The sequence below is a fragment of the Syngnathus scovelli genome, chromosome 10, assembly GCF_024217435.2.
Source record: "Syngnathus scovelli strain Florida chromosome 10, RoL_Ssco_1.2, whole genome shotgun sequence".
Classification (NCBI taxonomy): Eukaryota; Metazoa; Chordata; class Actinopteri; order Syngnathiformes; family Syngnathidae; genus Syngnathus; species Syngnathus scovelli.
In genome coordinates, this window is record NC_090856.1 from 6,876,536 (window position 1) to 6,892,948 (window position 16,413).

At 44.1% G+C, this 16,413-nt stretch overlaps 1 protein-coding gene across 1 annotated transcript in view; it reads right to left on the bottom strand.

Annotated features, from left to right (window-relative positions):
* Positions 1–16,413, bottom strand: part of p3h2 (prolyl 3-hydroxylase 2) — a 40,130-nt gene that overhangs the window by 4,118 nt on the left and 19,599 nt on the right. Inside the window, exons 2-5 of the mRNA XM_049721592.2 lie at positions 15,326–15,478; positions 14,247–14,436; positions 12,231–12,362; positions 1,502–1,629 (exon numbers count right to left, since the gene is read on the bottom strand). Coding sequence (XP_049577549.1) covers positions 1,502–1,629; positions 12,231–12,362; positions 14,247–14,436; positions 15,326–15,478 — 603 coding nt within the window. The remainder of the gene's footprint in view (positions 1–1,501; positions 1,630–12,230; positions 12,363–14,246; positions 14,437–15,325; positions 15,479–16,413) is intronic.

The following is a 16,413-nucleotide window of genomic DNA, read 5'->3' on the forward strand; positions in this document are numbered from 1 at the left end:
GTTTGACTCTAACTTTCCCCCTAATGGTAAAAGCCTGAAAGGCAGCATTATGTGAAAGGGAGGCAACTCAGGCCTGGCATCGACATCTTGAGCCTTGAAGGGGACCTCCCTGAGGCTGGAAAGGGGGTCTCTGGTTTTGGGACTTTGTGACTGGAAGGACTTTGCAGAATATAACAATGACAGCCATGTACGCACTCATGCATGCACACTAATAGAAGCAAGCTTTCTAGGAAAAGAATATTGCATAATTTTGACTTAAAGGAGACATAATTTGACTTACTGAAGCAGCTCATCAGTTTTAAATCAGAAGTGGTGAAATGAATAAAAGCTGAATGTATATTATGCTTACATTTGGCCTCTAATTGTTGAGGACATGGAATCGGATGCTTCTCTACTGTGAGCCAGAAATATGTTGTCTTAATTTCATTGATATACAAAAATGGCAAATTCTTCCAGCTGGAAGAAAAATCTACGACACAAGTGAAAAACAAAATCTAAAAAGGAAACTACTGCCAGATGGTTAGTACAAACCCGGTCCAAGAAATACAACTAATGCACTCCTGACTGCTGTCATCTCCCTCGTCCTCATATCCACACTTTTCCTTTGAGGTCTGGCTCTCCACTGCTGAGGATCTGATTTCAATGCCCACATCCCAGATCAGATGGTCAGACCTGTATTTAATTCAAAACCTGAAGCACTGCTCTGAGCCTTTAATTCAGTTCGGAAAGAAGCACATGGCTGAGTCCTTGTGTGCCAACATTTGTCTGCAGTTTGATTTGAAGAAAAACAGGAAGCGTTTGCAGGTGTTTTGCTGTTAAGCTGTGTGGAAAACTGACTGGATGCCAATCTCTGCCATATCATGTTGAAGCTAATCTAGCTTTTCCATATTTGTACCCCGACTTGTCAAATCTGCATTTATGACAAATGGGACAGTGCCTAACCAGATCCGGGAGCCGGCGCTGTTTGTTAATTGTGAAATTTAATAATAAACAATATCAAATACAAAGTAGTGAGGCAATAAAAAAACTCTATGTCTGGCTGTAGTTAAAATATTTTTAGGGGAACAATTTCCCAAGTGTGTGTCTGTATCACTTCCTATTCCTGCTGGCTCTCAGACCAAGGGCAGCCCCTTGTCTGTCATTAAAAAAAGCCCAGTGGAATTCTGCCTAGCAACAAGTAGTCATAAATGTGTGACTCAACCAGGAAAAAACAGGTCCAAGTAATTTTGCTGATCTACATTGCTAAAACTCAATGACTGTTTATATAATCATTAACTATTAAAATTTTCGTTATGCAGCACATTGTAGAGAAGATGAATTGGATTTTAATACAGTAGTCCATCTAAGTGGTTAGGATTATTATACTTTTTGTTAAAATAAATCTTCAGTTGGTTACAGTACATGCAGTTGTATTTCTTATGAAGTTAAAAAAAAACAGTTTATGACTGAACTGAACTGCGTAGGCACGAATCCATCATACAATGACACAACAGAATCTGACCTCTCGTGGTGCACCGCTGTATCCCAGCAGCTCTGCGTAGAAGTCAACATTGTCCGTCATGAACTCATCCCCCTCGTGGAATAAAAGGTACGTGAGTGCACACTGCAGCGCCTCTTCCACTTTTCCCACTGCAAAGACAGAAACAGCAAGAACTGTTTTGGAAAAATCTATGCTGGATCCCTCATTAATAGGAGAGGAAATCCATGTTGACTCCAGCTGATTGACATTTCCAAACCATCAGTGCTTGAGAGAGTGAACCAAAGGGCACTTGACCGCAGAGTCAAGTCACGCTGACGTTAGACCACAAAGACTTGCACCTTCTGCTCATCAGTGCGCTCACGATCACATTCTTTCCAAGCTTGTAAAGGCGTGAGGTTAACCAGAGGCTTCCTGTCTGGGTTGACACGGTGCATCTGCTGTTGTGCCTTCTCGCCTCAGTAACAGACGGGAAATATGAGATCAGTCGGTCAGAAAAACCTCGCAGAAGGTTTCACCAAGGGAATGAAAACACAAGAGGCTGCCGAGTGATGGCAAACATAGAGCCAGTGTGGGGTGTAAAGCAAGCCACGGAGTTGTTGAGTGACTTTATTACTATAATGGAAAAGTAACTATTTGGCTTTTGCTTTTTTTTGCTTCTTCTTATTGCATTTTTACATCAAATGAGTAAGCATCTAATGCAGGGGTGTCAAACTCATTTTTTTCGCGGGCTGCAATGTAGTCATAGCTTCTTTTGGAGGGCCATTATGACTGTCAACCCAAATAAATGTATGAGCACCTCATATTATACAGTAAAAGCTACAAAACAAACTGACAAATAACTCGTTTTCAAATCAGACGAGTAAAAACTGGTCAAATATAAAAAATAAAAAAAAGACAATTTGTAATTCTAGTAATGACACACAAATTTGATGCACAATTTGTCTTCGCGGGCCACATAAAATGATGTGGCGGGTCGTATCTGGGCCCCCGGGCCTTGAGTTGGACACTTGTGATCTAATGTGATGTGTAGCGACCAAATTTAAAATAGTGTTACAGATTCATTAATAAGTACGTGGTAAAGGAAAATGTGCTTTCGGCAGTTTGCAAACATATGTTTTAAGGTTGCGTTAAACTTATAATCATATTAATATCTAGTATTAGAGTGCTCGTGTGGATTGGTGGGGGGCGAGGAATGTGCAGACAAACTGCATGAACTTGTTTTCTTCAAAGTGTTGTGGAATAGGCCCGGATAGGGAGTACCGGAGGAGACCATCTCAAGGTCGGTTAGGAACAAGAACAACAGCACGTCTATGAGACCGGCCTTCGAGGGAAAAACCCAACTGTCTGACCTCAGCGACACCTGGACCGGGGAGGAGATGGCCATCGACCAATCATCTCACAATATTTTGCATGCTTTAATATTCATATTGTGTTTCTTTAAAACTGGGCAACCCGGAAGAATGTGTCGTCTTTTGGTGGTCACAAAAACGCACGAGTTTTAGTGTGAGGGACCCGGGACCCAGGCCTGTATTAGTGCGCTTTGTCAGGAATAAATAATTGGTAAATTTGGTCTGATTGATCTACTGGTCTTCTCTTTGACAGAACGAACTCGCAAAATTGTTAGGTGCGCCAGTGTGTGGATTAGGACATAGCAATTTATGTGTTAAGTGTTGATCGCAATTTGGAGTCAGATCAATAACTAGAATCCGTAACCTAACAATTTCTTGGTGACCGCGGACGTGATGTCAAGAGAAGGGTAATTGACAACTCGTGGTCTTTAGCCAAGACACCGGACAGTGTCAGGGACACTGTCTCCCGGTCGGCGAACCGTTTGGAATAAGCGCACAACGTTGAGCTGGTACGACGTTTCCTAAACCCTGAGCTCATCACCGATAAGGTAAGCAGAATACCTACTATAAGTCGAAATGCTGCAAATTGAAAGAGGAAATTTAAGAGGAGACTGTCGTTCAGATCAAATAAGGTGTGCATGAAGTTAAGATACATACGGTGAATAAGTTTGGAACTTACGTGTGTAACGTGTACGGTAAAGTCAGGGACTTACGCGTACTACTGATAGGTCAGGGACCTAGTGCTTCGTCGTGGCGGACAAGGGTGCGGTGACGATCGTATTCAAATAGCTGGGGTTAATAAAGAGATCCCCGAGGGGAAGTGAGGCCTCCTCAAAAAATATCCGGTGGTAACAGTTCCTCCTGTGAGAGATCAGACCGCTAAAACATCCAAAATGAACCAAATTGGGGGGAGAGAGAGTGTGCGCGCAGAGGATCCTCATGAGTGGGTGTGTATATGAGTGTGTGTGAGTGATGTTTGTTCTATGGAAGAATGGTGTGTTTAAGTTAAGTTGGTTAGAGAAACTAAGATGAGCAAGGTGTGGCAGTAGAGAAAATAAGGTGTGTGACAGAAAGTTACTAGAACGGTGGCTTGATAGGATGAGAATAAGAGACAACAAATGTTGTGTAGAAGACATTGAAAGATGTCGAATGTGAACATGATGAAGGGCGCAACAGCAAAGTTGGCCTGCCCTTTGAGAGGTTGAGACTGATGGGCGAGCCTGCACTCGCGCGTAGTCGCGGGTCTGGGCTGTACGCGTGGGCCTGTGCTATGCTCGCGCGGGCGGTGGGCCGGCATCATGATTGTTGCAGGAAATGGCCAGCCTGTAACCAGTCAACATTGATGCCGCGACCCTCTCGCACGGGGGGTGCTATAGCCCGGGCGAGGCAGGGACAGTGTGAGTTTCTCAGTGAATGTTTGAAGCAGTGAGATTGAAGGAATGTATATGCTGATGTGGAAGCGCAAATTGTGAGTGGTATTGACCGATAGAAAGTGGCAAAGAAGCTACATGAGAGATGGATTGTGCGTGCGTGCGTGCGTGCGTGCGTATGCGTGTGTGTGTGTGTGTGTGTGTACGTGCGGTTGTGTGCGCGCTCGGTGTGTGCGTTTATGTGCACACCCTGTGTGCTGCATCCACACAGTGTGAGGAGGAAGACGGCATGGATCAGAGAATGTTCAAGAAAGGGGGGGCTAACTCGTAAATAATGAGGAGCTATTGGGAGTAATCTGTTTGTCCTTTCTTTAAGGTTAGGTTAGGTTAGCAACACGAGCGATTTAGAGGTTCAAAAGAAAGACAGTTAAAAGAAAAAAAACATTTTTGATTTGGACAATGGCAGGCTAACAAGAGCATGAGAAAGAAGGGTAGAGAAAGCGGTGAAAATAGACAAGGAAAGAAATGAATACAAGGGCATTTATCCATCTTTGCATGATGTGACACACCCGAGTGCCCCGAAACTCGGAGTGAGCTATGTTGGACCGCCGCCGTACGGCGACCCCGGAGTAATGGATCCCGTGGTGACGTTGGGTGGTAGGATGGTAGTGGATGTCGAGGGCGAAGGCGAAAGGGCGGATCAGAGTATTGTACAGTTGATTGAACAAGCAGTAAATAAAGAGAGGCGACGGGCCCGGGAGGGGGACACATCCCGCGTGGACACATCCCGCGTGGACACCTCCACCCCCGGTCCGAGCCCTCAACCGTCCAATGTGACAAAAGGAGAAAGCTGGCATAGACTTACTGCCGAGAATGAGGAGCTAAAAAAGAAAATTGATCAAGCCGATGAGCAGCGTAGACAGGAAGCGCAGATGTTAAAATGGGCAACAGAGAGAGAGAGAGAGAGAGAGAGAGAGAGAGAGAGAGAGAGAGAGAGACACGGAGAAAATATAATTTGCGGAGTGGTCAGGGACAGATGACACAGGCCGAGGTGCAGAAAAATGAATTGATGTGTCCGCTGGTGACCACATCGGGCGGTCAGCACTACGAGCCCATGGTGCTCCGTGATGTGACCACGATAATGGAAAATATGCCCCCACTTCACAGAGGAGGCAAGGTGTGGCTGAACAAATTTTTGGCTCTGATGAGTGGGCAGAGCTGTACACTCGGTGACATGCGCCAGATGTTGGCAGGAGCATGCTCCCTGGTGCAACTGCAGGCAACTGAGGAAGCAGCAGGCACAGCGAGACTGGGGAGGGAGGTGCCCTTGCCACAAGTAGCAGCGCCCCTGTTTGAAAACATTAAATTGACTTTCCCACAACCCACCGATCTGGCCCCCACTATGTTTCCTTATGATGTGAAAATGTCACCTGCACAACATTATGTAACATGTGTGGAGAGTTGGATTGAAACCACAGGTCGACATCCGGCTCTCACGCACGAGGCAGAGGTGCTCTTCCGAACGGCGCTGCTGGATGGACTTCCGCCAGATGTGAAGAAGCAGCTAATGTCAGATCCTGACATTCTGGTTTGTGCCGAAGAACGATTTAAACGTCATCTTTTGCATCACTGCAGAATGTTCACTGAGTCACAAGCTAAAGTTGAAAACGAGACAGACGCATTATCTAAACAGTTGTTGAAATTACAGTTGGCAAAAATGCATGGTGAAGCTAAACAGTCTAAATCACAGAAAAAGGAAATGCAAATGTCACAGGCTCTTCAGGTGGTGGGGCGCGGAAGGGGCCAGTTCCGGGGCGGATACAGAGGGAGTGCACCTGCTTACCCGGGGAGGGCAGCATACAAACCCCATTCGCCCAACGCATGTTTCATCTGCGGCGAAACCGACCACTGGGCAAAAGAATGCCCACAGTATCGACCGCGCGGAGCCACCCGCCCACAAACGCACGGAGGTCAGTACTACCAACATGATGATCTCTGGTGTGGACAATTTGAATAGGGCTGCCCAGGGAGCCAGGAAAGCAGTGGCCCGGCGGAGCCAATGCTTCATGTGACAGTGGAAAGAAAAACCTGTGAAGATGCTGGTGGACACAGGAGCAACTTATTCATCAATAAACACTGCCCTTCCTGTATCCTCACTGTCAAAGAAAACAACAACTTTAGTCGGCTTCTCGGGACAACCACGTACTCTGCCTTTTACCAAACCACTTGAAACTGTGATCACCCGGACAGGGTGTAGACTGTGGTACAAATACATCCATTCCACAGACACTCCGATCAATTTGATGGGAAGGGACTTGCTGTCAGCCGTTCAAGCCAGAATTCTGTGTGGGCCAAAGGGAGTGATTATTCAATTTCCAGATGGCATCAGCATCCAGTGCTCACAGCAGCTACAACAACATGGTCAGTGGCTGATGGCGCCCCTACCGGCAGAAGCAGAAACTGCAACCATCTACTGGGCCAGGCTGGAGCCAGAGACCCCTGCTGGTGGCGGTGTGTTCTCGACCTACCTACTGTGGAAGCCTGGATCTGCTCACTGGCGCCATACCACCCACCTGTTGATCCTTTGCATTGCACTCTATTTTATGACCGAAAAAGTGATGATGTATATCGGGATTTGTTTGAAGAAATTGAAGGGCACATGTGGGATTTAACTTCATCGTGCATTTTGATTGGTAAAGAGGGAGTCGCAGCGGCAACTGAATTGACATATGAACAAATGCAGTGGTTCAAAATGACAGAGAAAGGGGTGCCACACATTTCGCTGGCTCTTGCCCCAGGACACGAGGCCAGACAATTGGGCTCAATGGTCAAGCAGTTGTTGCAACAGACTGATTGGCGGAAAACTCACATTCCTAATTTGTACTGGTCTGAGTCTCAGAATGCATACCAAATTAAACAACCCATGGCAGACACAGGATTGCTGGAGGAGATTATGGTGTCCCGCACACACGGTAGGGAGTTAACTGATCATGAGGACGCTGAAGTAATGCTGGCGGCCTTGCCCGACACACTTTGGTCCCAGGGTCCATTTGATGTCGGGTTTTGTCATTCGGTGGCCCCTATTGATCTCCAAATGGATGAGACGCAGCCTATCAAACGGCCTCAATATCGTTGGCCGAAAGAGGCGGACCAAGGCATGGAAGACACTCTGTGTGGCCTCTGGGACGCAGGGGTGTTGGAAGTGTCCGACGGCCAAATCGCACTCCTTGCTGTGGCGTTACCAAACTGGGTGGAGCTCGGGTCAAGGTGGACAGGAGCTTCATTGTGCACTGAGTTTGACAGAACTGAGGAGATTTGATAAAAATTGAATAATGCGTAGAGCTACAGAGAAAAGCATCATAGTCAGAGATTGAACAGATTTGGATAAAACAAATAAGCTAAAACGGTAAGAAACAAGAGCGAGATCTGATATTTTGGCTCGTCAGGCTTAAGAAGTAGAAGTCGAGTTAGATACATTTTAGAATAGGACATTTGGACTAAAGTGGATTCGGTCAAGAGGAACAGGGGCATTTTGGCATTTTAACAGGGATTGACAGCAAGGGAGATTGAGGATAGAAGATCTGGACAGCAATGACGTAAATTACATTAAAAACTGCCCATTCTAGGGAGAGGTGCTGAATGGTGTGACAGGCAGGATTTTTAGGAAGAGAAAAAGGGGCGAGTTAGACTCGCCAAGAGGGGCAATAAAGAGAAGCAGACTGAGAAACATATTTGAGCTAGACAACAGGAAAAAGGGGGAGAGCCAAATGATGATGTAAAAATCCAGAGGGAATAGTCGGACCCATCTTTATTGAATTTAATTAGGACAATTAATAGAGATCGAGTTTGTAGGAGCAATCTGAGGTTATGGAGGCTCCCCTGACACGCGGGTCCCACAGTCGTCTCCCCCCAGATAGACATATATGACAATTTGAGATGAATCTGATGGGCGAGTTTATGGAAAATTGAATTGGAGATTTTACAATAGGTCATGTTGACAAGTATGTCCAAATGTGAAGAGTTACTATTAGGAGTCAATGTTTGCCTGCACACTAACATACTAACTTTGCTTAGTGTGGGAGGAGAGCTGAGTGATAGAGACGGATGTGTGTGTCTGCGAGTGTGTGGATGGGTGCGTGCGCATGTGATCATCTATGACTGTGTGTGCGCAATATGATTGGCCAGAGAGGTCTGAAGTTGGGGTGATGTGTTTGCAATTGAGGATAAAATTCCTCTCACCTGAAGGGGTGGTACAGACTGGAGGGTCTGGAACTGGTAAGTGATGAGTTCTGACCGGAACCATGGCTCAATGATCAAATCAGGGGCACCATCGACAACAAAACGATGTGATGGAGAAGGCCCATTTCAGTGATATGGTCAGACAAGACAGAACTAGTATCGAACAGCAAGACTTTGGACGATTTGACGTGTGACGACTTTGAGCTCACCCGACGGGGTGACGGACTAGGTGGACAGTGACCAATTGTTTGACGCTTGAACGTGTTTGCGACAATAGCACGCTCTGCTTTGTTTTTCTGTGTGACTTGATTTTTTATTTTTTTTTTTGCAGCATCAGCCACCAGCCAAGGAACGGATTGCGCGTTGCTTGCGTAACTTGTTTTCATTCTTGCAGGTTGTCGATTGCATTCGTGGAAAGTTTGTGTTGGATTTACAAGAATATGTTAACCCTTGCCCTTTTGGTTTTTATGATGAACTTGTTGATGACGTGGTTTTCAGGACATGATCCGCGGGCGCCAGGATTCATTTTATGACTGTTTTAATTTTGATACTTGATGTCTGTTTTTGTGTGTACAAATGTCCGCTGTCAGCCGGGCTATAAGCTCACTGACAGGAGTGCGATGATTTTTGTTTGTGTTGCCGAGTGTGTGTGGTGGACAGTCAAGTTTCAAGGACTTGGGGTGATGGTCCCGGGGCCCAGATGGTAACTAGAGGTTCCGCGGGCCTGGCTACAATGAGTGTGGTGATGAGAGGGGACGCTTTGCAGGTTCCTTTTGATACGTAATGACACATTGGGTGAATGTGTCAAAGGGGGAGAGTGGTAAAATAGAAATGGGTGAGTAGGTTTCAATTTGTAATTGTGATATACAAATTTTTTTTCCAAATTCACTTGCTTTCAAGCTTTAACAGGACATGCCAGAATTCACCCAGCAATGATGGAAGGAGCAGAGGAAGACCAGTGACATCTGGTTGTGGTGTGGAGATGACAAATTATAGGATCGCTTGCCGAAGAATGCATCAGGTATCTGTGCCCTCGTGTCGTTGATAATGCCTGTGGTGGTTGTCCCCATTGAAATACAGAATCTCAATTGGAACCTGGAGTCCCCACTGGCGGGGCTCCTGAAGCAAGCCAAAAGAGACATTTTGCCCCCGTGGTTGAGCGACGACCATCCAACATATATTGACACTATAGGAGTGCCCCGGGGTGTGCCAGATAAGTATAAACTCGTTAATCAAGTGTCCTCGGGATTCGAAAGTATCTTCCTATGGATCACCCCCAGTAAAAATGTAGACCGTATTAATTACGTTCATTACAATGTCCAACGACTGGGTAATTATACAGCTGAATCATTTGCCGCAGTTCATGAACAATTGGCTGCAACGTCGTTAATGGCGTTCCAAAATAGAATTGCGTTGGACATGCTATTGGCTAAGGAACATGGTGTGTGTGGAATGTTTGGTGATGCATGTTGTACTTTCATCCCAAACAACACGGCACCAGGAGGCCGACTGACCAGGGCGTTGGAAGGACTAAGGACACTGAACAAAAAGATGAAAGATCATTCAGGCGTACACACCGATATTTGGTCTGATTGGATGAAAACGTTCGGAAGCTGGAAAGGCCTCATCATGTCTGTGCTTGTTGCTGTAGCTATTTTTATTACAATTATGATTTTACGCGATTGTTGTTGTATTCCATGTATTAGGTCACTCACTGTCCGGTTGATCGAGAAAACCGTCGGCCCGTTGCCACCGATGGGCCAATATGCCCTGGTGACTCAACATGAGCAGCGGGGGGAAGGAAGGATCGACAGCGCGCTGGTAGCTGTTTGCTAAAGTAACGGGTGATGACCTCATAAATGAGGTCATGAGAGGGAATAAAGGAAAATGTGCTTTCGGCAGTTTGCAAACATATGTTTTAAGGTTGCGTTAAACTTATAATCATATTAATATCTAGTATTAGAGTGCTCGTGTGGATTGGTGGGGGGCGAGGAATGTGCAGACAAACTGCATGAACTTGTTTTCTTCAAAGTGTTGTGGAATAGGCCCGGATAGGGAGTACCGGAGGAGACCATCTCAAGGTCGGTTAGGAACAAGAACAACAGCACGTCTATGAGACCGGCCTTCGAGGGAAAAACCCAACTGTCTGACCTCAGCGACACCTGGACCGGGGAGGAGATGGCCATCGACCAATCATCTCACAATATTTTGCATGCTTTAATATTCATATTGTGTTTCTTTAAAACTGGGCAACCCGGAAGAATGTGTCGTCTTTTGGTGGTCACAAAAACGCACGAGTTTTAGTGTGAGGGACCCGGGACCCAGGCCTGTATTAGTGCGCTTTGTCAGGAATAAATAATTGGTAAATTTGGTCTGATTGATCTACTGGTCTTCTCTTTGACAGAACGAACTCGCAAAATTGTTAGGTGCGCCAGTGTGTGGATTAGGACATAGCAATTTATGTGTTAAGTGTTGATCGCAATTTGGAGTCAGATCAATAACTAGAATCCGTAACCTAACAGTGGCAAGTCAGCATTAACGTATTTGCTAATTGTGTCAAGTGTTATGCCGCACTGGGTGTTCCAGGGTGTTTTCTATTATACGCCCCGTCATACTTGACATTTAAAACTTGGACCAGCTAAAAGCATGACAGTTATGACACAAGTGGTGAAACACGATTTTGGTGATCAAGGCACAGACAAAAAGATTCTGAGTTTGGCAGACGTGCACAGATCTGCATAGACTCATGTCTACTTCCACCATGTAGACGTGTCTGTCGTACGCTGAATTTAATGTTAATGAGAGGAGCCAATTTCATTAATCAAGAAAAACCCAGCTGTGTTCATTCCCATAACGCCGCAAACGCCCATTTCCACCTTTGTGCGGATACAGAAATAAAAGTAAGAATAAGAAATAGTAAAAGAAAAAAAAAGTAAAAGGCCAGCTCAGTAGCCTAGTAGTAGAGTGTCCGCCCTGAGACTGGAAGGTCGTGGATTCAAACCCCGGCCGGGTCATACCAAAGACTATAAAAATGGGACCCATTGCCTCCCTGCTTGGCACTCAGCATTAAGGGTTGGAATTGGGGGGTTAGATCACCAAATGATTCCCGAGCGCGGCACCGCTGCTGCTCACTGCTCCCCTCTCCCCTCCCCCCCAGGGGATGGATCAAAATAACATGGGTTAAATGCAGAGGACAAATTTCACCACACCCAGATGTGTGTGTGACGATGATCATTGGGACTTTAAATACAATTCCACCCATGCTGGGGAACAATAAGACAACGCTGAGTGCAAGACATTCGCTGGGCATGATAATAAGCCTCTTGCTTGGTTATTAAGTAATTAATAGGTTGGGCTTTAATAAGCTGATTAAAAAGCTAAAACAAAACACACTAAGTGGTGCACGTAATGCACTTACATTATAGATACAGTTTGACTCTTGTGTGAGAGATTTCATTGCTTATGTAACTGAATGCATTATAAAACAAAATATATATATTTTAATTCATTACAGTGATTTTATTAAACCCCTTCAAACATTTCATAAACTATTTGATATTTCTAGAAGAGGTGAAACAAATTTACATAGGCCATTAAATTTGGCTCAGGGACAAACTACACATGTAGGAGGATAAAAAAAAAAAAATCTTGAAAGCATCTTTCTGGTGTACCCAAATTTAATAAGGTCAACCTTATTCTCGCACTGATGTCAGATGTGGCATCTTGGGTTTTTTAGCCAGTTCAACAACAATAATAATTGCCTTTTTGTATAGAGAAAGCTAAAGGACTCACTGTTGTAGTAGGCAAACTGGAGGTAGTCATAGTGCAGTGGCAAGTAGTTTTCCATAGGTGACAAGCGGCCTGGCCGGGTAGCGAGATCTCTGACGCACTCATGCTTGCAGTGCAGTACCTGAGTGAAGTGGTCTGTAATAACAAAATAACTGGAATCAGTCTCGACAATGGAAAAAAACGTCAACAAATATTATGGTGTTTCCATCACAGTTGCAAGTGACACTGCCGGGTGGTCCTTTGGTTAATTAAGTTCCCCCCACAGCCATTAACACTGCTGAGATCATCTATGTGATGTCAGCACATCTCATAAAACACACAAGCCCAAAATGATTAATTGCTTGTTTACATTCACAATGGAAAACTGAGCTTGATACTCTGAAAAACAGAGTCATCACCCTCAATGAAATTGGCCAGGAGGCATTTGATATGTTTGAGGAGTGGGAGGTGAAGATAAAAAGGGTAAAACAGATAATAGCATGGGAATGAGACAACTTGGATGGAAGCCAGTTAGTCGGTCATGTAGCGCATTTAGTGAAGGTAAACATAACTGGCCACAACTTGAGCTGCACTTTCATAAGATTCCTGTCTTGACAAAGAGAGTTACTGAGTGTGGTGATGGCAAACTTGCTTCTTGACCTTTTTGGGAAGATAGCAACTATATCACTTCCTCAGGTTAAGACCTGAGAGGAAAAGCAGCGCAGCGGCCCGTTGCCTTCCGTGTTGTGAATGATCACTGACATCACCCCAGCACATCTGCAACACTAATTTCCTCCCCTTTGTTGCGGTCTGTTCAGTCTCAGAAGCCGTGTCCAAAAAACGTGCAGCAATTATTAAGAACCTCACTTTCTGAGTCACAACAACAAAAATAAATAAAAAATCTGTCTTTCTCAAAATTTCAAGACCAGATTGCACAATATTACAATCCAAAATCACACCATAAAATAAACATCGTCTTCCTCCAAGAGTGGAATTGAAAATAATCTTCTGATTATAAGTCAAACAAAGCCTATCCAACGTTAATTAGCCGTTGTTTAGGGCCTCGTATTCAAAACAAGAAACGCTCGCCAGTGATTAAGCAGGCGCTACTGCACACAAGCCACCAACTTTTCCACTGATTGCTCTCAACACAAACAACACCCAGCGACTTTTCGCTCTGATTATATTTTTTACAAGCAGCGTGTTTTGATAGCTCTCAAACTGTAGCTGTATTGTATGCAGGGGTGTTTTACACTGTCAACCAAAACGGCCGATAAATTGAGAGAATCAAACACAGACAAACTCAAAAGAAAGATGACCAAGTCTGCTTAGCCTTTTAACAAAATGCGATGGATCTCATTCGAATGTGCTTTAGTGCTGCGCCCTTGAAGTGTATATTTTCTAATTCAATATTATTCCAAACTTTGAAATGTAATTTTCATTATGCAAATAGAGTGCGTTGTGCAGAGCACTGAGATCACATTACTGTCTTTCGCCCTTTGACTCGACGCCAAATGACATTCAGAGCCAAGCCACTGCCAGGCAGATTTGATCACCCAGTGAGCACAAAGAGCGTTGTTTGGCCTCGTCTGAGCCTCCCGGGTCTCTTTCAGCACGACATAGCCTTGCTCAGGCTTAGGGCCAAACAGAACAGTCACGATAGGTTGATAAAAAAAAAAAAAAAAATGCTTTCAGTTCCAACTCAAGTTTTACTGCTTTCATGGTAGATAAAGACTCATCGCTTTGGAAACTGCTGTCTAAGGGACAAACAAATTTATAAAACCACTATTGTAAACACAATTTGTCTTCGAAGATGACATCCGGCCACTGACGTTGCAGGATGTCATAAAAGGAAAACACTTTTCAATTTCATCTAGAGTAGACATCCGGAATGGTTCAGCAGGTCTGTGTGTGTTTACCATTTCAAAAGGATATCAGTTTTTATTTGGTGAAGACAAAAATCGTGACAATGAAACAACCTATGGCCAAAATCTAATTTGAAAAGTTTGAAATAAATGCTGTGCAGGCGTTGGTGGCTACCTGAAATAACTTCATAGAGGCTGTAAGGGTAATCAAGGTGACTGTGGCCCTCAAATTCATGTGGCCCCTGACACAAGGCTCGGCAATCCATGTCGGCTTTGTAGTACTCCACTAGCGCCTCCTCGAAGAGACGGCTGGCCTCCGCGTAGTCGCCTTGTTCGTACAAGTTCATAGCTCCATTAAAGGATTGCTGCAATGAAAGAAAACAGAAAAACGGTACGTAATAAAAACACGTTTACCCATTTTAAATGATCAGAAACAGAGTTTTGGGGGGAAGTAAGCCAAAGCAGACAGAAATAAGCACTGTTTTAAAATAATAATGTAGCATGTAATGGCTCAGAGAAGATCTGTTTACACTGGCAAGGTGAGTTGGAGAGTAAAAGCAATTGAAACCAGTTTGAATGACAGATTTGAGTAGCTTGTAGCTGAGGTAGAACATATGACAAGAAACAAAAAACAGTGGTGTAAGAGAGGCTAAAAGATTCTCAGTGGAGCAATGCAATAAGTGTGCAGAACTTAACCACAAACGGCACTAAAGGAGTTTCCAGTCATTGAACGGCCAGTAACATAAAGAGCCTTTCATACCTCCACCTACTTTTCTCTTTATGTGAAGCGTGAAGAAGAAAAACAATGATCAGGAATCACAGTGACAGCTAGCCAAGTGTTGCAATAAGTGAAATTAGCCAATATGTGCAACCACAAAGCAAATATACATGTAGCGACGTGCTTTTCCACTGCACTCACTTTAGAGTGTTCCATTTTCCATAACAAAGTGTTTCTAATTGCCTATAGATGCCACAAAATGGTGGCAAAGGACTACTTTTGTCCTAATGAGGATACTCAACTTACTTCAACAGTTCCTTGGCACCAAGATACTACAACATGGCGCCGAAGCACTATTGTTATTTCATTTGCCTGAGCGCACACACAAAAGAAAATCTGAGGAGGCAAATTAGCAAAAGCTGAATTGGAAATATTCAGGGTTCACTATACTCATAATAAAGGGGTCTTTGTTTACGATAGATACTCCCCGACGAATTGGAGGGGAAAAAAAATGATCAATCTATCTTCTCCATTACCTGGTGAGGCCGAGCTTCACGGTCAACAAAGTGTTCTTTTTTGACCCCCTGTCGATCTTTGTACTGCTCCAGGTTCTGACTCATCTCCACATGTTCTGGATTGGCCTGGAAGTAGGTATGGGCTGCAGCCGCTGCTTTGTCAGGCTGCTTCAGCTGGAGGAAAACAGAAAACAGTTTGTCATTCCATGAAAAAGTATGTTGTCATTGAGCAGCACCTTTTTTTTAAACTGTAAAGAGAAACAGACATGGCGACCATCTCTGCGACAAACACAAACATTTTTCTTGGCATCTGTTTTAGTCCGTCGCTGAAAAAAATGGTACGATGTATTTTTTCCGCCTCATTGCAATTGTAAAACAGGCCTACACTTAAATTTTATGGCAACGCAAAACATCTGCTCCCAGCAGAGAGTAAATCTGTAACACCCAGTCTGATCCGAATAGATTTATTAGAATCTTAGAGCTTGAGGGGATATTTCATCTCTTAAAAATTTAAACAATGTACATTTATCTAATGCCAAGCTTGAAGTTATATTAGTCATGGGGACCAGATTTAGACCCTAAAAATGTCAACAAATAAAAATCAATGGAACCTGATTTTAAACACGTTGAACCACCCTGCGACATTGTCCCCAGTGACTTGACAAACGAGAAAAATTTTGACCTAATTAATTTTTTTAATCATGTTAAAACATTAGATTCTGTCATCATATAAAAGATTACACATGGACAGAAGCAGACATGATTGAGCACACTAACAGTTTGGCTCCATTGCAGGGACACCTAATTCCATCTGTTTAAATCCTTCAAGTTGATGACAGGTGCAAACCTAAAACAGATTGACTATTTTCTCATCTGCTCATCTGACAGCTGAGCTCAAATCAAAATAACAGGATGGTTCAAAACTACATTGGTAAGAAATCCACAGGAGTCTAATAGTTTTGTGTACAAAAGTAAAAGGTCTTTGTAATTTATGTGGAGTGACAGTTGAGTAAAGTACTTAACATTCTCCCCACAGACATTCAAGCTCTTATTGATGACTGTGGGAAATAAAACCTCGGTTGGATATGCTCGGTCGGTCGGCCTTGAAA